This window comes from Gorilla gorilla, chromosome 12 (genome assembly GCF_029281585.2).
Source record: "Gorilla gorilla gorilla isolate KB3781 chromosome 12, NHGRI_mGorGor1-v2.1_pri, whole genome shotgun sequence".
Taxonomy (NCBI): Eukaryota; Metazoa; Chordata; class Mammalia; order Primates; family Hominidae; genus Gorilla; species Gorilla gorilla.
Window position 1 is genome coordinate 66753882 of NC_073236.2, and position 23929 is coordinate 66777810.

A 23929-nucleotide genomic window follows, 5' to 3' on the forward strand; every position below is an offset into this window, starting at 1 on the left:
TCAAATCCTCTTTAGTCAATTAGAAGAACACATTTTAAATTCTAAGTGGTTGGGTTTTAAAAAATGTGTTCTTTTGTTATGTTCTAGCTTATCTTATTTTCAGAGAAAGTGACCTCTACAATTTTGCCATTTGGGATTTATTGTGGTTTTCTTTGTAGCATGGTATCTGAATATGTCAGTTAGGATCAGGGTCATCTGCATGTAACAAAGTCCAAAATAACAGTGGCTTAAACAAAATAGTTTATTTCTGTCTTATGTCAAAGAAGTTTGGAGATAGGGAGGACCCCCACAGTATCATCAGGAACCCAGACTTCCATTTTTCTACACCACCATTTTCAGTACTGGCTTCTATTGTAAAAAGTCACCCCATAGCTCGAGATGGCTGCTGGAGTTCCAGCCATCACATTCACATTCCAGAGAGGAGAAAGAAAAGAAGAATAGTAGGCTATACCTCCCAACCGAAATACATTTATCTTTAAGATACAGCCTCTCTTTAAGGAGCCTTTTGGGAATTTCCATGCAATATTCCATGTTCTGCATATATTTCATTCAGAATTTAGCTGGGTATATACATTTCATTTAGAATTTAGCTGGGTATATAGTTGATCCCCAATTATATAAGGATTCTATTAGTAAGAAAGAAGGGAAGAATGGTGATAGGTAGGCAAACAAGAATGCCATAATAACTTTTATAAATATTCCATCAACACTTTAAAAGATATACAATTTGGTGGTATCATCACTTTGTTAAACTGGGTATTTGAAATGGCAAAAGTTGAATGTGGGGCTCATTTTTCCCTGAGAAGCCAAATGGACCCTTACACAATTATCAGCTGCCATCAAGTGGGAAGAACTGGCCAACCCAGCAGATGCCAGCACTGTCTTCCATTCACAAGGAGTTACTGAGGCTCACCCCATACGTTTCCACTCTCTCCTTACCCTACCCTAGACAAATCCATCATTGCAGGGTCACTATGGCCCTGTAGGCAGGTGGGAGACTTGGATGCTGATCCACTCCCCTGCCATTCAGGGGTTCATTGCTGAAGCAGATGCTGTGAATGTCCTAACAGGACCGATCCTTTCCCAGCCTGGAGCAAGCATCCTTCTGTGAATAAACGCATGTGGTGTAAGAAGAGGATGCCCTGGCCCCCAAGATCCTGTGTGAATACTTGATGGAGGCGAAATGGGGAGCATGGCCTGGGATACCTCCCAGCAGCTCTACGAGGCAGCCAGAACTGAAATGACAATGCTCACCTATCCCCACTTCCTAGCCCCAAATATCTGTATCCTGAGGTTCAGAACAGTCAAGCCAGAGGCTGAGTCTCCAGAGGAACCACTGGATTTGAAGAACCTGGGCCTCCCACCTTGGCACTTTCACATGGACAAGCAACATGGTCCGTCCCCACTCCTCCTCACCCCTGGGCCACTGCCTCGTCTTGTGTGGAAAGAGCATGCTGGCTGCTCCAGCGCTTCCTGCAGCTCCATCAGCTTCTCCAAGGCCCTGCTGTCGCCTGGTAGCACTGAACATTTAAGCAAATGCCTGGTCTGAGGGGAGTGAAGGTTCCAGTCCACACCTTAGGAAAGCCCCTGGTCTGATGGAGTGGGTAAGAAAATATACGCATGCAGAAGCCACTAAAAATGCTTACCAAAATAGAAACGAGGGTGCCAGCGAATGTGCTAGGAACTGGGTCCCTGAGTGATGAAGGGAAGGGGCGAGTAAGGCTGGCAGGTGCCTCAACTGAGAAGCTTCTGGAAACCACAGTCAAGCTGCCTTCTGCCCAGGTGCACATCCCCGGCTTGACCCCTACGCTGTTCCCACCTTGCCCGGGAGTCACCTCGCCCTACCCTGCTCGCCCCCCAGAGCTCAGGAGAAACGAGCTGGTTTTCTCCCAGAGGCTGGTGCCAGTTTAGTCAGCAGATTTCACAGATCCACTGGCAACCATGTAGTGTCTTATTTTAAGCTTAACATTTGAAGATGGGAACTTTTTCCCCCTTCGGTGTGTGGCAAAGAGATCCCAATTTATACATAAGCACCGCGGCTATGCTGGTGCACTGAGGCTGTCCCTGAGGCTCTGCGGTTCGTCACTCCCTTTCTTCAGGTATCTTTCCAGAAAAAACCCGCCAGCGTGGTCGCTTCTTATACACGGCCTCTCCCTTCCCAGGTTTCCCCTAAGCACAGCACTGCCGCTTCCATGCACGTGGCCCGGGAGAGGCAGGGCCCGGCTTGGCCCTGGTGGTCCAGCCCTCGTCCTGCCCGCCCTCTCCATTTCTCCTCTGCTCCTGCACCCTCTTCCCTTGGATGCTGCAGAATGCCTCGGATGCCAGGGCCTGGGTTTCCCTCATGGGCCTGGGGCTCTCCCAGAGAGCATTTGTGCCTCTCTCAGCCCTGAGCTCCCCACAGCACTGCTTGCCTCCCCTCTCCTTCTCCCCTCTCTGTGTCATGTCGAACTCTCAAAACTCAGGGACCAAATGCCTCATTTCCAGCCCAGAGTGCTAAGGAAGGCAGACCATGAACACCTAGTTATTGGGTCTGGTGGCCTTAGGTTAAATCTAAATCCGATTTCTGTCTTGAGACATTAAGAACTTGGACTCTGTACTTTGCACTCCTTCATTTTAACACACAGGTGATCACATGGGCTTAGAGACTCTAAGTATCAGAAGATGCTGGTGTCGGCCACTTCATCTCCAGGGGTGTTTCCCAGGGCCCTCCTGACATCTCCCAAGCCTCCTCATCCCTCCTCTGCTTTTTTGCACATTTAAATCCCAATCCCAATGTTCTCCCTGGCCTTCCTCCAGCATTACCAGACCCCAGCCATGTTGACCTAGCTCACCACACAGGAGGTGTCGCTCCAGTGAAGCTAGAATTGACCAGTCTGGGGTAAACATTCATTTGACAGAGGTTTTCTTTAACTGGCTGACATCCTTTAAGTAGCAACACCCCTTATACACTGAAGTGTAACTTTCAGATCATTAGCCACATAGATCAGAAGATGGAGACACAGTAGAAGGAAAAAACAAGACAATTGTTGGGTGTTGGGGTACTGGGGCCCATGGTGGATGACAAAGAGGAACATTTTGGAGTTGAGCGAGTCAGTGTGGTGGAAGGGGATGAGATGTAAAGACACTTGCTCTACCTGGGAGGCTCCCGGGTATGTGGGGAGGCAGCGTGGAGGGGCCTCATTTCTCTGAAGCTTATAGAAGCTCTTGAGGAAGACAAACTTTCCACAGCTTTTTGCTGCTGAGGTGAATGGTACAGAGAAGGCATGCAGGGTGCCGGGGAGTGCGTGACAGACCTAACCTCACTGTGAGGGTCAGAGGAGACATCCTGGAGGAAGTGACGCCTAAACTGAAACCTGAAGGATGAGGAGGGAGGGATTAGCCAAGCAGAAATGGGGTGAAGGGTGAGAGGGATGATTATTTCCATTATCTTGGCAAACAAGACAGTTCGCCGTAGTCTTCCCCTGGCTTCAGTTTTACCACCCAATTGTTTTGACGCATACCCCATTTCCTCTCCTGGTTTCCCACGCTTTTAAAAAAACCTTTCTCCTGTAGTTTGAGTCAGTTTTGTATGGAAGGTGGCCAAGGGGGTGGGGGCTTGCTCAGTTCTGAGTCCTGATATCATGGTACACAGAACTGTGGCAGTGGCCTTACCCCTCCTGCCTTTATCTTCAGCTGTTCATGTCCCACTTCTGGCCAAGCAGACTGAGATATTTGGGGGTGCCTCTCTCCCAGATTGAGACCTCATCTCTCTGCAGCAGTTAGAATACTCTGAAGGAGGAGGCCCAAAGTGAAGATGTGATTTTTCTTGTAGCAAGTTACCATATGGGTGCCATTGGCCCCATTCCTTACTCTGTCTTGAGACTAGGCTCAAGCACAAACTGCCCCTCTTCCTGGGCCTGTCAGGGCAGCCCTAGAGATGGGCTGATGGCCCCTGGATTGGGTGGGTTTGATAAGCAGGGCTGCTTAGGAGCCAACATCCCTGGTGAAGACTTAATTCAAGGCATATTCATAATGGTACAGAATTTTGGACTAGAAAGAACAGCATAGTCACTCCGCATATGTAATAAGCTGTATATTAGCTAGCTATTGCTACCATAGTGTTGTGTAGAAAACATCCACAACACTTCAGTGGCATACGTGAGCATTTTTTTTTTTCTTTTTTTTGAGATAATCTCACTCTTTGGGCTCTGTCGCCCAGGCTGGAGTGCAGTGGTGCGATCTCAGCTCACTGCAACCTCCTTCTCCTGGGTTTAAGCAGTTCGTGTGCCTCAGCCTCCCAAGTAGCTGGGATTACAGTCACCTGCCACTACCCTCAGCTAGTTTTTGCATTTTTACTAGAGATGGGGTTTCACCACGTTGGCCAGGCTGGTCTCAAACTCCTGACCTCATGTGATCTGCCTGCCTTGGCTTCACAAAGTGCTGGGATTGCAGGCGTGAGCCACTGTGCCTGTAAGCATTCATTCTTAGGGATCTGCGGTTGGCTGGGGTTTGCCTGGTCTAGACAAAGCTTGACTGAGGCAGTTCTGCATCTCACTGTGGTCAACTGTGGGTGACCTGACCTGGGATGGACTGTACCCTCCTGTCTCTCCTGTCTGTCCTCCTCCTTGGACCGGGGATTTGTCAGGGATGTCTTCTTGTGGCAACCTCAGATGCTCAGCAGGGCAAGCAGGAAGGCATGAGGCCTCTGAGCCAGGGCTCAGAACTGACACGCTGCCACGTCCTCCCACGTGCTGTCAGTCAGAGCAAGTTAGATGACCAAGCAGAGCCAAAAAGTGAGGAAATAAATTCCTCCTGTGATGAGGCCGTGGCAAGGGTGTGGGTGCAGGGAGTGGGAAATAATCTGGACCAAAGACTCAATCTCCCACCTCCACCCCCTGCAATTAGGACTTAATAAAAGGAGTCAGGAGTGCATTGTCCCAGTCCAGCAGAGATCTTTCCCTGGCCAATAATTATCTAATGATTAGGAGTGTTCTTCCACCCTGGGGTGTGGGCCCAGCTTTGTGCTGAATGCCATGGGAAGGCATCAGAAGAAGAGGGAAAAGCCCCAATTTTGCCTTCCAGAGCTCTGTTCTCTGAGGGATAAGACTTGCGTTCCCAAGATGGAGATGAGACGATGTTCAGTGGTGTAATGCTGACTATGGAGCTCAGAGAAAGAAACCAGCAAAGGCCAGGAAAGAACTACATGGGAGAAGAATGGCACTGGCAACCGGCATCCAGGGAGCGCTTGCTGCAGGCTGCATGCTGAGCCGAATTTCCTCCACACCTTACTTCCTCTCATAACCATCCTGAGAGGTACTGGGATTGTCCTTCACTTAACAGGTGAAGAAACAAAGGCACAAAGAGCTCCAGTGACTTGCCTGTGGTCACATGGCTGGTAAATGCTGGCACCAGCATTTGACGACCAGAGCCTGAGCGTTAATCACTAGGTCCCTGGTAGGACACCCAAAAGGAAGGGGAGCAGCAAAGGTACAGACGGATGTGCAGAGAGCACAGCTGCCAGGGGGCTGGAGCGGCAGAGGGGACTTCAGCCATGTTATGAACTATAAATGGGAGCAGAGATAGGATGTGTGATTTGGCCAAGGTCCTGCAGCGCGATAGGGTGGAGGCTGGGCTAGAAATCATAGCTGTTGGCTCCTGTTTCCCTCTCCTTCCACTTTCCTTGGTACCAGCCACATTCTGGGCGCTCTCCACCCGTCTGCGTGGCCACGCCTGAATCGTTTCCCTCTTGGAAGAGGTGCAATCCACTGGCATTGAAGCTGGGTGGACTGGCTCCCTCTCTCTATCCATCTCTTTCTTCCTTTCCCCTGCCATGTTCTGGAAAGGGCAGCGGGAGGGAATGTGGGCAGGTTGCACCAGAGATATACATCTGAGAGCTGAAGGGAACATTTATTTTTAATTTAGACTTAAAAAGAAAAAAGGAAGTTATAAAATATCTGCTCTTGCTCCTGGGATTGTGCAGATGGTGCTGCGTTTTGCCTAATAGGGAATTGGGCTGGCATCCTCGTGCTTTTGGTCCCCGCCTGACTGTAAGGACCTGGAGGGCAGGATCCCTGCTTCCCTGCCTCAGCCTCACATGGCCCCCTAAGGCTCCGTTTGGCCGGTGCAGCTCGGTGTTCCTGTCTTCTAACCTCACCCTCTCCACACTCCCTCTGGTCTCCCAGACCTCCTCTGCAGTCAGACCAGTCTCTCTGCTGTCTCGGCTGTCCCTGCTCCTGTGTCTGCGCCCCCTCGGCTCACTCCTACCTCCGCCTTCGTTAGATAGCCGGGACACACTCACCCGTCCCTTCCTGAACTCCTGTTTGGATGTTAAAATTTATCAACTTTACACGTACCCAAATACCTCATTAAACCATCTTGTCATTTTCAAGCCTCAGTGTTATAAAGGATGTTATCCTCCATTTTCTTGTCTGGTTTTTGTTTTTATTGTGGTTAAGGAGTGTGTGTTTGTGTGTGTGTGTGTGTGCGCACGCACGCACGCATGCACTCATTCCTCTCCTCTAGCTTTCTCCATTGGGAGCAGCAAGGAACTTGGTACGTAGAAGCAGCTCCTCATAAATGGATGCAGAATGCTGACTGGATCTCCCCTCTCTCTGCGCTCAAGGGGATGAGCTGGAGAAGGAGCACCCTAAAATCAGAGTCAGGGCCCCCAAGCCAGGAACCAGGATACCTGATTCTCTAGCTTGCTATGAAGCTATGGACAGATTACTGAATTTCTCTAAGCCTCAGTTGTCCTGTTTGCAAAATATCAAAAGTAATCTCTGCTTTGATCCCCAGGGTTAGTATGAGGATTATGATAAGTGAAATGCGTGGCAAAATCAATCAGTCAATCCATCTCTTTAAGAAAGAATGAGGAGACTTATAGAAGTCAGAGGTGCCAGCATGGACTCCAGACCCATGTGAGGGTAGGAGGTTGGGATGGGAAGTGGGGATTGGCTAACAAAGTAAAAAGCTCGCTGGTCACAGAGCCATGGGCAGTGTGTATGTGTGTGGTACATAGCCCAAATACTAGTTTGGTTTGTTCTGGAAAAGACTTGATGTCACTTTTAAAAATGCTTGCCACTAAAGATAAATCAAGTGAAGATGAAAATGAGACAAAGGGAAGGTTAGGGAAGGGAAGATAAAATGAAGCCAGAAGTGAGGTTTGGGCACAGAATCCATGCAGTGTGGGTCTGTACACTTGGCAGATGTGGCTGTGGAGAGCTGGCCTGAGCTTCTGACGGTGCAAAGAGACTCAGTTGAATGGCTCCGTGTCTGCAAGGCACATGCACACCAGTTATTCAGAGGCACAGTTCCTGACCCTGAGACTGGAAAATATTTCCCCCAAGAGGATTATAAAGGGAACCCTGTGGTGTCACGGGCAGTGTCCTGGACAGCAGTTGTCTGGTAAATGCAGTGAGTGCCATTGGGCTGTATCTTAAGATGTTCCTGGTGGTCCAAGTACAGTTTGAGGGGTAAGTGGGGATTCAGAGGAGAAGACAGTGTAGTCCATAAGACACCGTGTTCAGTAGACTCCAGATCAGGGGATGACGTGCTGGGCTCCAAACAGTGAACAGCCTTATTAACTTCCTCCGGTGGTAGAAGGCAGTCAGGCATGCATACGTGTACACATAGGAGCACATGTACTCTTCACCCACCCCCCCGTCCCATCCCCACCCCCGCTAGGCTCAGCTCCCTCCCTCTGGTCTGGCTTCTGACTGGGGGCCCCAACTAGGAGGAGGTCCTCAGTTTCCTGGGATACTCCTTAGCAGATGGGATCCCATTACAGACAAGACTGTCTCTGTTGACTTGACACCTACTACCCGAATTTGGAAGTAGAATTTTAAACTGAGGTCAGCCTCTTCACTTTCATAGGTTAAGAAAGTTAGTGCCCCAAAGGGGATCATTTTCTGCCAGAGATCACATGGGGATGGAGCTGAATCTAAGACCCAGGTTCCCCTGATTCTCACTCTAATTCCCTAAGCTGCCACTGCAAAGAAAAAAAAATCAAGTTGGGATCTCATTCTGGGGGAAAAATCTCATAATTCCTCGTTGGAGCTATGGAATAGCTTTATATTATATAATTTTATTCAAACTGATATGAGCCAATAAATATAGATTGTGTGTGTGTGTGTTCGCTGTTTTAAAACATTTTAATGTTTAAAACATGATTTACTAATGCTGCTGGGGATGTCTAGAATTTGATTTACTGCATATTATTGAGTGTTTATACTTGTTCCTTACAGAAATTCTTGCCAAAGAGTCATTTTATCTACAGGAATAATAAATAAGTCAATATGTGGATGGTTGTGCACATTTTTCCCATATGCAGTGGGACTTGGTAGATGTTACTTTGCACACAAACACTCAGAAGGTAAACTGGAGAGATGCACATGGATCCCTGAAGGCCAAGGCTTGGCCAGTGTCAAAATCAGACCATTCATCTTGACTTAAACCAAAGACACGGTCAGCAAGTCTAGGTCTTAGGTGATATTTGGGCTTTGGGAATAATGGATCTACATGTTCCCATACCTAGCCATATGTGTATATGTGTATATTTGTTCATTTCTTCATTCATTCCTTTCTTCACTCATTCAACAAATATTAGAAATCTATGTTTCATTCAGTTGCTTAAACCTGGTATAGGTTTTTGCTTCATGGAAATTCACAGATAACAGATACAAATTCCCCCAACTTGTATTTACAAAGCACTTAAGGCCTTTGAAATGATTTTTGTTTAATCCTCGCAAAAATCCTACGGGAAGGCTAGGGTGAGGAGTCAGGTAACCTGAGTGGAAACGAAGGTATTCCTTTTGTTTGCTTGTTTTTATTGCCCCCCTAATTGTGGAAATAATACATGTCTGTTGTTTAAAAGAATACAGAAATATTTAAGATTGTGCAAAAGTAATCTGCAACCCAACCTCCAGAGACATCCACACTACAGGTTTTTTCATGCTTGAAGATAATGTGTGTGTGCATGTGTTTGTGTATATCGTTATATATAAAATGATTTTTCTTTAAATAAATAAGATTATGCTGTAATATAATTCTGCAACTTGGTTTTTTCCCATCACACAGCCTCTCCCTCAATGAACCTCAGTTTGTATGTACACGGCATACCACATCAGTTTGTACAGATCCAGCTCACTCATTTGTGGTAGTGTATTTTTTCTTTGCAAAAGCATAGGATGTTTCTTTTGCCTTTTTCAGCATTTCTTCTCTCTTGCTCATAGGTAGTCGGTCTTCTCTTGCCCAACCAGACACTGGCATCCACTGTCTTCTGGCAGGTAACAGTCTCGCAGCAAGCAGGACTCCTGAAGGAAGGGCCCACACAGGTGCTGGTTAAGAACTCCCTGCCGTGGTGTCTCCTGCCCCGTCCAGACCCCGTGTAGGGTCAGTCCACCCCAACACCACCCCTAGCCCAGAAGCCACTGAAGGAAAACCAGGACTTTGGCCCTGCTGAGCAGGTCTCCAGCAGCCCAGCATGTCTCAATCCACCATGTGTCACTCTAACCTTTGGACAGAGGTGATGAGGGCTGCGTGCCCCTGCCTGGAACATGCTGGCTTGTCAGTGGGGTGGCCCCCACTCTGCCCCTTGGCTGCTCATCCCAGGACCAGTGACCCTGAGGCCCATAGCCTCATTTTGACATCAGCCTCCCCCACATCTACTGAGGAAGCTAAATCCACCCCTAACCTGAGGTTGTGAAGTGCATCACAGACCCTGGTCCCTGCTCTTGGAGACAGTCTGGGTTGTGACGCCATGAAAACTGAGGATATCTCTGTGTTTGTGTGTGCAGAGAAAGACGGGTAGGAAGGAAAACCTGTCTGTCTTCTAGGAGAAAATGTCAGTCTTCCCTGAACTAAACTCCTGCTGGCCTCTGTGTCTGGGAACTGGAGGTGCAGGATACTGGACTGGGAGATTTTTGAAAGAATTGTAGGGCTGTCAGTCATTCTAGGCCAACTTTTGTCCAGCAGGTAATATAATAAAGATGGTGTGACAAAGGCAGTGGGGTCTGCAGGGGCAGTGAATGCCATCATTCCAAGAGAGGTGACTGTCTCAGGATCAGGTGGACTACTGGGGTGCGCAGGACCCCATTCAGGAACCGAGAGACTTCCCGAGAGGCAGGGCTTCCAGTGCTAACACCAGCACAGCCCTGGGCAAACCAGGACGGTCAATCATGCTAACCGGCAGCATGGGCGGCACCATGTGAGCTGGAGACTGCATGCTGTGCCTTTCTGGGGATGTGTGGCCTCCTGGGGTCCAGGCCTGGCTTCCAGGGAGGTGACCACTCCTTCCCTGACTTCTCTCATCATTGCCTTTCAGTGGCTGAACCAGAGCCACAATGCCTGTGTCAACTATGCAAACCGCAATGCGACCAAGGTGAGCATCACTGCCCTCTCCCCAGTGGTGGGGTTCAGGCTAGGGAGGCCCGGTCATCCTCCCTACAGCGTGACATGCCACCATTAGTGGCTGCCTCTTGGTTAAGCATGGCCCTCCTCTAGATATCTTATTTAAAATGCCAGCCCTTCAGGTGGGTGGCCGACTCAGACATTACTCAGCTGAGGTCAGCTGCAGTTTCTGAGCCAGGAGCCCTCTGGGGAGGGGCTGTTAACATGAAGTGAAGAAGGCCCATTAAATGGGAGCAGTGCAAGGGATGAGTTCGGCTGGCTTTCAGATTCTTCTTGGGTAGCTCTTACATTTGGGTTTTGGATCATGATGGTATCAGCTACTTGGGGGCAAAATTCCCCTAAAGCTTCCTCCAAAATTTCTGGAAGCTGCCTTAGTGCTCCCAGGTCCCAACTGCTGGCCACAAGCTGAAGGGCTGCTCCTGAGTGGGGAGGGTCCAGGGCTGGTAACTCCCCCCCAGAGCTCCTGCACTCCTTGGAGAGCTTGTGGTGGAGGCCCAGTCACCCTTCTGTTGTCCAGGAAGGGCTGCTGGGCCCCTGCTTTGCTGGCAAGGCCACGTCTCCCCAACTTCAGTTCAAAGGCAAAGAAGGCAGGATGCATCTAAGTCCCCTTTGGGGGCCTGTCAGTTTGGGATAGAGGAGAGTCCTAACATTTGCTCACCTTGGGGGAGAGGAGGGGAATAGGAGCTGGCCTGGGTCGTAGGAATTGAGAGGCCTGATACGCTGTGGCTGCCCCCTGACATCTAAACCGCCACCCCAAGTCTCTCTCATAGGCTTCACATATGGCCATCTCTGCTTGGATGACTCCCTTTATCTTAAACCAGACACTTCTAGACCTGCAGTTGTAGCACAGGGCAAGTTCCTTAGCTTTTTCTTAATTGTCTGTGTTGGAACTTGGGGTATATTATTCTCTAGAGATATTGGGCAGCTATCATCTGTTGACATGGGAGCCCAGCTGTTCCATGGGCTGGCAAGGCCTGTGAGAGCCTTGACACTGGCATTTCCACCTAGAAAGCGCTCCAGGTGCCAAATGGCCCCCTTGAAACATTTAGCCTCTAAACTGAAGACTGCTTGCCCCAGCCTTCAATGGTCCATGTTAGCCTTGCTGTTCTCCACCTCCAGCCAGCACTGTCTGCCAGTGACCTTTCTAGAACAGGGCAGGAGTGAAGTGGGCCCTTCAGTATCTCCCTGGATACTGGTGATTTATATTTCTACATTAGGAACTGAGCTGAGGGTGGCCTGATCCCTTTGGGTCCTGAGGGGCCTCTTCCTTCCACCCACTTTCCAGGCTGGTGGGCAGGATGCTTCTTGCTGGCTGGGACAGCTTACAAGGGGAAGTATGGGAGCTTTGGGCAGCCAGCAGGCCTGAAATTCTGCCTCTGTTTTCCAGCCTTCACCTGCATCCAAGTTCATCCAGGGCTACCTGGGAGCTGTCATCAGCGCCGTCTCCATTGCTGTGAGTACTCCCTCCCCTGCTCCTTCTTGGCTCTGCTGCTCTGGGGCCACCCCGCTCAGCATTGCAGGTGGATGCTTGTCTGAGGGCCAGGCCAGGCAAGGATTTGGGAGACAGGTTTCTGTGGGTGGAGGAGTCAGGACAGGCTTTCCAAGCCGAGAAGAGGCTCCAGTAGACAGAGCACAACCTGGTGCTCCCTGTAATGGAGAGCAGGTGGGGAGGTGAGGTTGTGCCCAGGGGCACCGAGGCAGGACATCTGTCTTGAGTGGGGCTGCGGTTGCCCAGCACTCTGCTCGGAAGAGCTGCTCCTCATGCTCGGTAACGTGGCTGGAGCGAGCGGGGTGGGGGGTTGCCTCTGAATGACTCTGCAGGGCCTGCCCATGTGCCTGCTCCCCTGAGCTCTTGCTCAGCTGCTGGGGCACTGCTTTTCCCTCTCTATGGCCTTACTGGTGTCACACGTCCAGCTCCTCCTGAAGACCTGTCAGTGCCCGAAGCCAGGGGCGTTAGGCTCACTCTGAGTCTCCAAGGTACTTTGAGGCCAGAGCAGCTACTCAGTAGGGGAGGTTCAGAGACTGAGTGTGAGGGTACGGCAGGTGTGGCTCCCTGCTTCCCAGAGGAGGCCAGGGGCAAGTGACACAGTCAGGGCCGTGGGCCAGAGCCAGAGTGGACGCTCAAGCTGCCAGGACCTTCTGCATGCTTGTCCCACCCCTGAGCCCGCCCCTGTGCCTACGTCTGGCTCTCTCTGGATCCCCACTAGGATGGCCTTCTATAGCCGACTCCAGAGGGCGAAGGGCCCCTTCACAACTCTGTCATTTCATCCATTACACAATACATTAATGTAACTGGTAAGAAAAAAATAATTAGAAAATGAAAACCAAACAACATTCACATAGCTGAGCACAGTGGGGCACACCTGTAGTCCCAGCTACTCAGGAGGCTGAGGTAGGAGGATCGTTGAGCCCAGGTGTTGGAGTCTGTAGTGTGCTATAATTGCACCTGTGAACAGCCACTGCACTCCAACCTGGACAACATAGCAAGACCCCATTTAAAAAAACAAAAGGCCGGGTGCAGTGGCTCACGCCTGTAATCCCAACACTTTGGAAGGCCAAGGCGGGCAGATCACCTGAGATCAGGAGTTCAAGACCAGCCTGGCCAACATGGTGAAACCCCTGTCTCTACTAAAAAAAATACAAAAATTAGTCTGCATGGTGATGGGCACCTGTAATCCTAGCTCCTTGGGAGGCTGAGGCAGGAGAATCGCTTGAACCTGGGAGGCAGAAGTTGCAGTGAGCCGAGATCACGCCACTGCACTCCAGCCTGGGCGACAGAGTGAGACTCCATCTCCAGAAAAAAAAAAATAAATAAATAAATAATAAAAAAATTAAGAAATTAAAAAACCCCAAAACCATTCAGCTGGGCAAGCTGTTGTGCCCCTGTAATCCCAACTACTCAGGAGGCTGAGTTGGGAGGATTGCTTATGGCCATGTTGGGCAGCATAGCAAGATCTTATCTCTAATGAAAAAGAAAACATTCACATATAATGAAGAATTCACATACAATAACCTTTTGGTAAAACCCACTTTCTTGATCTTTTCAGTGCCATTAAGTAAATACTGTATAATAACTGTTCACGGCTGTATAATTACCCATTGTACCATACACCACAATTTAATTCACCATTCTTCTAAAGGAGGGATTTGGGGTTGTCCTGAAATGGCCTCATTTATTTCACTCCCACATAGACCAAGTCATCTCCAAATAGCTGTGAAGTGGGATGTCCCATTTCATGCCCAAGATCTCCTTCCCAAATCCTTATGTCTTCACAAAAGCAAGAAGTGAGACATTCAGGTGGCTCACCAAGAGACTGCTGACCTGCCACCCAGCTTGTCCTGCAGCCCAGCAGGAGACTTCATTTGGGAGTCAGACAAATTGGGGGTCCCTGATACTGGGGACTTGGTGGGTGAAGGCCAAAGGCTCCCCTGAGTGGGAGAAAGACTCTTGTCAGCTCCTCCTTGTTCCTTGTGATGAGAGGAGCTGATGGTCTGCTTAGCTCAGCAGCTCAAAAATCCCCTTCCCTTCTTTGAGACTCAGGGGCGAGGTGAGAGGAGGAGGCTACATAGGGAAGGATGCTGAGTGGCCTTGAATGGAAAGGCCTGAGTGAAGGGGATCATTGTCCTGGTGGACTTCCCCTGCAGGCCTGGGGCTCAGAGAACAAGAATCAGCTTCTCAGCCTGAGTAACATAGCAAAACCCCATCTCTACAAAAAATACAAAAAAATTAGGTGTGGTGGTGCACACCTGTAGTCCCAGCTACCTGGGAGGCTGAGGTGGGAGAATCATTTGAGCCTGGAAGGTCGAGGCTGCAGTGAGCCACGATTGTGCCACTGCACTCCAGACTGGGCGACAGAGCAAAACCCTGTCTCAAAAAAAAAAAAAAAAAAAAACAACTCCGCTTTTTCTGAGAGCTCCGAGCCCTCTGTGTGTCCAGTCCTCACTGCCCCACCTGAGGGACCATCAGCCGCTCCGTCCCAACCACTTGCCAGGGCAAACCTAGCACAGATTTGTGGGGTATGGGTTCTGAAGACAGAGTTACTGGGGGACTTGGAGCCCTCTGGGGTTCCCAGAGCTGAGCTCTTGCTGGGCAGGGGCTGGGGCCTCACGCAGGGCTGTGCCTGTGCTGGGGACTCCCTCCTTTCTCCTCCCTGTGAGCTCCAGCACCCCTCGAAAGGCTTTCCCCAACCATTCCAGCCCATAGCACTCTCCCTCCTCACAAGTGCTGGAAACTCCTGTCCTCCCCACTCACACCCAGTCGCACTCTGTCCCTGTCCCCTTAGTGTTCTGCAGTCTGAGCCTCATCCCCACTGGATTACAAGTTAACCAGGGACGGGCACCATGGCTTCTTCCCCATGGAGAGGAGCACAGGGCACTGCCCCATAAATACTTACTAATTAGGCCACTGATTGATCGCTGGCCTTGAGGCCCCTCCGATCTGCGAGTCCTAGTGGTGGCGGCGTCCCTCCGCCTGACGTCTTCACACAGTGAGCGTCTAACTCCGGCAGATGGAGTGGAGTTTCTGACTTGGAAAATCGGCAGCTTGCTTGCTTTTCTTTTGTGTGTGTAAGTCACAAAACCTCTGAAGAAAGAGGCTTTATTTTATTTTCCTTTCCCTTGTTCTCTGGAACCCCAGGTCCTGCAGCCTCATTAACTGATCTCTGCTTCAATTAGTGACAAATCCCCTCCTAGGGCAAGCCTGTTAGGAGGAGATGACCTGCAAACAAGTGTCACGGCCCCAGTGGTTGGCCCAGCTCTGGCATTAATTAAAACGAGTCCCTACAAGCAGGCGGCATGGATGGGGGCCGACAGGCTGCAAGCAGGTCTTTGGGACAGAGGGCAAACTGGAGTGGAGGCCAGCCTCCTCTGGGGGCCCCCTCCCTGCCCCACTCAGAGGAGCCCTGACCTTGGCCAGCAACCCTGGAATCAGGGATCCCCAGTTTGCATGCCCCCAAGTGAAGACTCCTGCTGGTTGCAGGACCACCAGGGTGGGATTAGCAGCCTCTTGGTGAACCTTCTAAATAGATTTGGCAATGTCTGGCTGCTTGCTTGAGAATAAAAAAGAAATCCCGTCTTAAGTTATTTTTGAAATCTAACAGTTTGCTGTCTTTTAACAAAGGAAGCCTCTTTCAATCCTCACTGTTTTTTAGTTCAAGAGTTTGCATTAAGCACTTCTGTGGGCGGCCCTCCCTGGGCCCCGGCTACACGAGGGTGAGAGGAAGTAAGAGCCATTGACTCCCATCGGGGTACTGTGATGTGCGGGTACTTTGCAGGTGCTGGGGGCTTCAGGGACTGGTATATCTTTCAGGGCACTGAGAGGGGAAGCTAGAAGGCTCTGTGGTATAATCAGAATTATGATGAAGGTGACCCCAGGGTGTGGTGGGAGCAGGGGAGGGGCCCCTACTTCACACAGGGCTGACTCGTAGGACAGAATGGAGAGAGCCAGGGGCAGGCAGGGTGGGTGTTCCAGAGAGAGGGCACCGTACAAGCAGAGGTGCACAGGAGAGCATGACCAACTCCGGGCTCAGAACAGGAGGGCGGCCACCGGGTAGGGAGTGATGGTGATCGTGAGTGGAGGAGGATCAGGGCCAGTCAAGAGGTGCCGTGAGTGCCTTGCTCAGGAGGAAGGAGGCCATGCCTGGAGCCCTGCCTGGGCTCGGGAACCTGGGTGTCACAGATGGTGCAGGTGGAAGTGGGCTGGAGGAGAAGGGGTGGGGCCACCCTCATGGACAAGGGGCCTGGATGAGGGTGGACGTGGGGCTGGAGAGGAAGACTCAGGGATGAAGTGCTGTGGGACCAGTCAGGAGCTGCCTGGGGGAGCCACATGATGAGAGGCACTTCACGCCCATTCCTCACACCCTTAGCTGGCCCCAGACCTCTTAGCTGGCTGAGGTCTTTCCCTGTTGGGGCAATGCTGAGCTCCATTCTCAAAGGTTCTGGGCCCTGGGGGGTCCCTTCTGTGTAGGATGCAGTGGCTGTTAACCTTCACTACCAGACACTGGCATAGAAGAAGGGGTTCCAGGGGATCCTTGTGCTGAACCCGTACACCTTCCAGTTCCCATTGCTTACTGACAACTCTGTGTCCCTGGGTAGTCAGACTGGAAAGTAGTCATGAGATTAGTAATAATGGCTAGCACTTCTGGAGTGCCTACAGCACGCCAGGCATTGTTTAGGTGTTCATCCTCATTTTACAGACGAGGATACTGAGGCACGGAGGTGAAGTAAGTGACAGGGCCTACCCAGGCTTAATCACACACAGAGACCCCTTTTTCCTTTTTCCTGCTGCACCCCCTGTGGCATAAGGAGGTGGGAGAAGCCGAGTGGTGTTCTCAGCTTCTAGGTTGGAGGAGCTATTACCGTGCCGCCTCCTGGCAGACAAGTCCTTCCCCAGGTACCCTGAGAGCAGTGGGGACTGGAAGACATTTTTTGAGAGGTTCTTTAGGTATAACAGAGTTCAACCCTCTGCTCACATTCATACTTAGTTCCTGGGCCTGTGTTTTATGGCTATAGTCAAGTCAGCGGCATATATTTGTCCCTGGCCCAGAGCATGCCCTGCTGCCTATAAGACAGGGCCTGGCTGGCTCTGTGGTGGAGGGTGTACCTCAGGCCCTTCTGTTCTTCTCCAGGCTGGAGAGAGGTAGGGGGACGACAGCACCTGGGAATCCTGGACCAGACTATTGTCTTGCTGTGTTCAGGGGGTGGCTTTGGGTTTGGAGGGTCCATCTCATGGACCCTGTAGAGAATCTGCAGTGTTCAGAAGCCTGCAGATGGTGATGCTGGCAGTGTGAGTCAGATACAGAAAGCAGCTCTGTGTCTTTTCTAGGTAGGACAAGTTGTTGCCCCCTCCCATGTAGAAGGGGTCTGATGTAATTGATTTCCCAGCAGGCAGCCCCCTGGCCCTTGTGGGGCATGGTTCAGGGGTCAGGGTTGGTCACTGTTGCCAGCAAACAAGCCACTTGGTCACAGCTGGAGCAACTGATGTTTCAGCCTGTGCAGAGCTCTGTCCCAGCTACTTGGCTACTTTGCTGCTGACCCCATTGTCAAGCGGCAGGCTGGCTGGGGTTGGGGAACAATTGACCTCCATGGAGGGTCTTGGGTCCACTTGACTACCAATGTGTGCTACTAAGTGTGCCCTCTGGTGGATATTTTTGGTACTTCAGCATTTCCTTGACCTTCCCCCACCCTTGCCCCCAGTGCCCTCACAAACCTCTAACCTTGGTTACATTATTATCTACCACCCAAGAGGAGCCCTCCTTTTAGGCATGCCCCTTACTCCATTGTTCTTCAGGGCTATTTGGACCCCCATAATGACTGATGCAATAGAGTTTGTAGACTGTTGTCTGAGTACCCCGCAGACAACCTGGTATTTCATGCTTCTGATCCTCGGCTGAGCCCTGCTCCCTTCCTAGCCTCCTATTCAGGGCTCAGGCAGGCATCCCCTTCCTCAGGAGCCTTCATGACCCTTGGGCCCACTCCCTCACGGCACCTCCTCATACAGGTAGCCAGAGCCTTGCAAGCAAGCCAGGCGGTCCCGCAGGGCCGTGCGGCTCCTCCAGTGTCACTGAAGGCTTTAAGCAAGTCGCCGTGTTTTCAGACTTCACTCTGACTGCTGTAGAGAGCAGATGGATGGGGGCAAGAGTGGAAGCAGGGGGCCTGGTTAGGAGGTGCACCGTCATCCAGGGACAGAGGCTGCGTGCTGAGTGTTGGGAGCAGGGAGAGCAAACAGCTGCATTCATGACATCTGGGAGATGCACCAGGGAGCCATGGTTATACGTGGGCCCCGGGAGGCTCCTGCCCAGAACGCTGTGAGGTCTCTGGCATGAGAAGCAGAGCTGGAAATGGGCGAGGAGGCTGGGGTGTGGGTGAGGAAGAGCGAGACAACCTTCATTTGGGGTGCGAGAAGCTGGAGTGCCTAGAGCCCTTGGACACAGAGGCATCCTGCAGGCAATGGATATTCAGGCTGCAGTGGGGGCGCAGATGCGGGGAGAGGGATGCAGGCATCCTTCCAGCCTCATCCAGTGTCTCCTTGCTGGCCTGTTGTTGGCCCGGAAAGCCCTTGGTACTTAAGGCTACAGCCACCAGCTGTGTAGCTCATGACACTAAAGATTTGGTGTCATGAAGCTCCCACCCCACCCACAGCTCCTGGTGCTGGTCAGCCCTGTTCCCATCTCCGTGGGGACTATCAGGAAGCTGGCCTTCCCTCCTTTTCCCCTGGTCTCCTGTCAGCTGCTTATGGCAAATTCACTGGCCCAGTAGCCAGACCTTGGAGATAGGTGGTCAAGAAGGCCTATTCCCTCCTTCAGGATGTTGCTGATGTCCTGTGGGGCCTGAGCCCTGGTTTTCCAAGAAGCCCTGTCTGCTGGCCATACAAGAAATTCTTGTGCAAAATCCACACCCTGTTTGTTTTCCCCATCTACCAAAATGGAGCTCCTGTTTGGTTAATTTCTATTTTGTGGCTTATTTGGATGCTGTTAAAACAGATCCTGGAGGACCCTCAGCAGTAATTGTTCCACATCTCATTATCTTTCCTGAACCCGATTATTAGCTCTGATTTTTCTGATCGCTAGCTGCTGTTTGTGATGAGCTGTGTGCCATTAATACCAGCTGGTTCCCTTAAACAGGACCCGCCGTGCCAGGGAAAAACGAGCTGGCATTCAGAGCCACCAGCCTCTTGGCTTTTTAATTTTAACGGGCTCTACCAAATGTTCAAGGCCAAAGGGCCCTGAGGAACCAGAACAGATGGGCTCCTAACCCCTGGTCTGCAGCCATCTTGGGTTCCTTCTCAGGCTGTGGCTGTCCTAGGTGCTGGGGTGGTAAGACCTGGGCTGGGGCCTGGGAAGGGGTGAGGGTAAGTGGCCATTTGCCTCTTCCGTGTCCACGCCCTCCCTGCCACTGGGCCCATCACTGGCAAGTGGGCACTGTGACCTCACTGACTCCTCATGAGCTCACAGCTACACACATGCCCAGGTCTCCTCCCTACTTTGCTGGTCCCCAGCCCCTTTCTTGGGCGCAGGCACGTTGGCCATGCTCTCAGAAACATATGTGTACCGCACTATATGTCACCCCATCCATGCTGGGAGACCCTGGTGACTTTCAGGGAAGGAGAGGCCAGAAGAAACCTGGGACGAGGACATTGTTTTCTCTCTTCGTTCTTCCTCCCTACACTCTGGGCTGTGCCAGGCCTAGCCAGTGGGAAGAATGGCCGACCAGGGAGGGGGAGGCTTTGGAGAGGGGGAGGGAAATGTGATGGCCACCTTTCCTCCTTTCCCTCCCGCTGCTCTCCAGCCCTGCCTACCCCCAAGAGGCTGTCATGGGGAAGGGTCCCAGCCTCTCTGCTCACTTCCTTGAATGGCTCCTGTTCCCCGCCTCTTCCAGCACTTCCTATATCTTCTTAAATTGTCAAGCAGGATTTTGAACCCAGATCTTCTGACTTCTGGCTGCTGGGGGCAGAGATGGTTCAAGGGCCCTATCTTCCCTGCAGGAGCTGTCTTCTGTTTTCCACTCATTTGGACCCCAGCCCCAAGGTGGCCATTGTCAGGGAGGTAGGTGCTTGCTATGCAGATGTGCCGTTCAAAGGCGTGGAGATATTAAAGCATCCCTCCCTCAGGTGGAAGACAAAGGGAAAGTCATAGCACCCTGGTTAGGAGCAAGGCTTTGGAATTAGCAGGCCTTGCGTTCAAATGCTAGCTTTACTTGCCTCATAATAGATGTCTATCCTTGAGCAAAATTGTTTAACCTCTCTGGACCTGTCTCTATCTGTAAAAAGGGCCAACATGGTCTATCTAAAAGCCTTGTTGTGGGGATCTCATTAAGATATTTCATGTGAATATGTGCTGAGTGGCCTCACGTAGGAGGTGCTCACTGAGTTCTCCCTAGCCCCCCTCCTCTTCATCGCTACTGCCCGTCTGCGTGTCCTCCAGCTTCCTCCCACGCTTTCTCTCAATGCACTTTTTTGGGGGTGAGGGAGGCCATTTCTGAGTCACTCGCTCCTGGACTTGATGAATTCTATTCATGTGGCGGGGGCAGCAGGGCCCAGTATGAGCCGGCAGCTCCCCAGCCCTGCCCACTGTACCACTGAAGTGTGTCCACGCCGTGATGCCCCTGGCTGCCTCCCAGCCTTCCCTCGAGCGAGCTGGGAGGACAAGGATTGGACTCTGAGGATCAGCCTGAGACTTAAGATGGAGGCTGTGTTCCCGAGAGCCCAGGGTGGGCATGCCAGGAAGCACTCTGGCTCCATGGAATGCTGCGCTGCCCCGGGGCTGGCGGACCAGCACTTCCTTGTCTTCCTGGGTCTCACAGTCGCAGCCTGGGCTGGGCTGTTTCTGCCTTGCTGCACCCTGCCCCAACAGCGGCAGGCGCCTGGCAGCCCTGGAGGCCTTCCCAAGGCTCTGCGTCCTCCCCAGCCACCCACAACATTAAGGCCAGAGCCAGGCCTGAGGGCACAGGGTGGGCTGCTGAGCCGCCAGGCGTGCCAGACCTCAGAGCAGGCTGCCCCGGCCCGTCAGGCCAGGAGTCCTGCCACGGCTCCTCCCACGCTTCCCAGAAAAGACAGCACAGGGGCTGGCTTTGGCCTCTGTCTGGGGAAGCAGAGGCCTCTGCAACCCAACTCCTTTTCTGGTTTCATGCATCTTGTCTTTTCTCTCTCCAGGCCTGCACTTGTATGCATTTCTCCACCAGAAAGTCCTTTTCCTCTGCCTAGCCCAACCCCATCTTTCTCTCCTCCGCAAAGCCCCACTCCCAGCCTTTGCCTTTTCCATGCCGTCGTATGTTTGTTGGTTCCTGCATTTATTCCTCAGTCACCAGTTTATTGAACGTGTACTATGTGCCAGTGAGTGTAGCCCTAAGTGGTGGACATACAAAGATGAAAAAGGTGCAGTCACCCCATCCGGTCCAGTGACATCATGATTATATAGCTTCATTTATTGAGGTCTCTTATATGCTAAGCTCCCACCCACCACTTACATACATTCTTATACCAGCCCTGGGATGTTGTAGGTATTACTATCCCTTTTTACAGATAGGTAAACTGAGGCAGAGAACGATGAAATGACTTACATGCCTAAGGTCCCACTGCTAGTAAGTGACACTGGAGGCGGAACTCATGGGTGGGCCTGAAAGAACAGGTGTGGACTGAGCGGAGGAGGGAGGCATCCCAGGCACAGGGACCAGCACTGCAAAGGCCCCATGGCTGGAAGGCTCACGGAGGATCTGATGGGCAGCAAACTGGACTCTTGGGGTTGAACGTGGGGTGTTGGGGGAGTGGGGAAGTGAGGTTATGGAGGCCAAGGCTGCTGTGGGAAGGAGATGACACTTTCTCAGACAGATTGGTCATAGAGAGATGCTGGTGTGGCACACATGAGAAAGCCTGTGCTCTCGAAAGATGAAAGAGCCTAGGAGATGGACTGGAGTGACAAAGACCCCAGGCAGGGGCTGGGGTGGGGTGCCTGGCATCCTGGGCCAGGTGACAGGTATGAAGGCGATGACAGTGAGTCCAGGACATCCGCCTCACCCTCCATCCTGCCCTGAGCTACGCTGCTTAGTCCTGCAGCCTGTGAGCAGGTGTGGGGGTCTCCCCGTCCTGAGCCCTTGTGGTCTGGCTGGGCCCACACCTGCGTGTACCATGGGGTTTCAGAAAGATTGTGCTTAGGGCTGGGGTGGGAATGAGGCCTTCCTACACTTCATTTATTCATGGAGTATGTATTCTACCAGCAACTGCCACAGCATCCTATCCCTTTTCTCCTCTGCAGTGTGTGTGTATGAGTGTGTAAATATGTGTGTGTGTGTGTGTGTGTCTGATGCTTTACCTCTCTCCCTCTTTCTCATGGGCCAGTTACCTGGGATGACTGGGCAGTGGTACTTTAAGCAGCGACACTGGAGCTCTGCAACCTCAGGTGACGCTGAGGATTAGGGGTGTGAGGTGCAGTTGTGGGGAAAGATGACATCCCCCACTCTCTGGTGTTCCTCCAGTTCTGCCCCCACCTCCCACAAGCCACTGCAGCATCATGTACTTTTTCTGTGTTTTTATTTTTTTCTTTCAAAGGTGGGCCTTAATGTCCTGGTTCAGAAAGCCAACAAGTTCACCCCAGCCACCCGCCTTCTCATCCAGAGGTTTGTGCCGTTCCCTGCTGTAGGTAAGACCTGCACACCACATAGATGTGTGCTGTGGGTGGGTGTGGGGGACCGCTGGGCTCCCAGGGAGACAGATGACCCTTCCACACCTCTCCTGATGCCCAGGGGGCACCCAGCTGGGAGAATTGATGCAATATGTTTAGCTAAAAGACAAGACCATGGGGTCCCAGTGACCAGCTCTGTGCTGAGATTCTGCTTTCAGCATAGGGGTTCTTAGGCTGCGGTCCCAGACCCCCAAGGGGTCAGTAGACAGAATGCAGCGGATCCTGTGAGCTTGGTCAGGGAAAAGATTTACATTAACCTCTAACTGCATTTTAACATTTCCTTCCATTACAAGTGCAGGCAGCAAACCACAGTCAGAAGCAGGACCTGTGATTTTGTCACCAGTAGAAATCACAGATGTTTTCATGGCACATTACAGTTGTTACAGAGGTCTTAAAATATTATTTATGCTCAACACTAATTCATATTTTCTTTCTTTTTTCTTTTTCTTTTTTTTTTTGAGTCAGAGTTTCACTCTTGTCACTCAGGCTGGAGTATGGTGGTGCAATCTCGGCTCACTGCAACCTCCACCTCCCAGCTTCAAGCAATTCTCCTGCCTCAGGCTCCCAAGTAGCTGGGATTACAGGCATGTGCCACCATGCCCATCTAATTTTGCATTTTTAGTAGAGATGGGGTTTCACCATGTTGGCCAGGCTGGTCTCGAACTCCTAACCTCATGATCCACCTGCCTCGCCCTCCCAAAGTGCTGGGATTACAGATGTGAGCCACCATGCCCAGTCACTAATTCATATTTAATACATCAACTGATAGATCTTGTTTTTAATTCATTAGTTAAAAAGCACATCTAGGCTGGGTGTGGTAGCTCACGCCTGTAATCCCAGCACTTTGGGAGGCCAAGGTAGGCGGATCATGAGGTCAGGAGATCAAGACCATCCTTGCCAACATGGTGAAACCCCATCTCTACTAAACATAGAAAAATTAGCTGGGTGTGGTGGTGCGTGCCTGTAATCCCAGCTACTCGGGCCGAGGCAGGAGAATGGCTTGAACCAGGGAGTTGGAGGTTGCAGTGAGCCAAGATCACGCCACTGCACTCCAGCCTGGTGACAGAGTGAGACTCCGTCTCAAAAACAAAACAAAACAAAAAAATCCCCAAAAAACGTCTATTACTATATCACAATATTTTGGTAATTTCTTTCAGGATGATCCCTTTGTGATCCTATGTGTTTTGTTTTATGCATTTAGAAACATTATTCTGAGAGGGGTCCATAGGCCTCACTAGACTGCCAGAGTGGTTCGTGGTACAAAAGAAGCCTGGAAGCTTCTGCTAGTCTAGGTTTCAAGCCTTTGGGTATTGTGAGCCTCTAGGTTTCAGAGGCCTTGGCTCTACGCAGGTGATTGTCGGCGCACAGGT

The 23929-nt window shown here is 51.4% G+C and overlaps 1 protein-coding gene across 10 annotated transcripts in view; it reads left to right on the plus strand.

Annotated features, from left to right (window-relative positions):
- Positions 1-23929, plus strand: part of SFXN5 (sideroflexin 5) — a 130300-nt gene that overhangs the window by 61528 nt on the left and 44843 nt on the right. For 7 of the 10 annotated variants that reach the window (XM_004029416.5, XM_019020925.4, XM_031008289.3 and 4 more), the window contains exons 7-10: positions 9210-9263; positions 10301-10357; positions 11774-11839; positions 22427-22517. In XM_004029416.5, the coding sequence (XP_004029465.1) occupies positions 9210-9263; positions 10301-10357; positions 11774-11839; positions 22427-22517 (268 nt within the window). Of the gene's footprint in view, positions 1-9209; positions 9312-10300; positions 10358-11773; positions 11840-22426; positions 22518-23929 lie in introns of those variants that run through there. The other 3 variants (XM_019020922.4, XM_019020928.4, XM_019020931.4) reach the window with 3 other exon arrangements.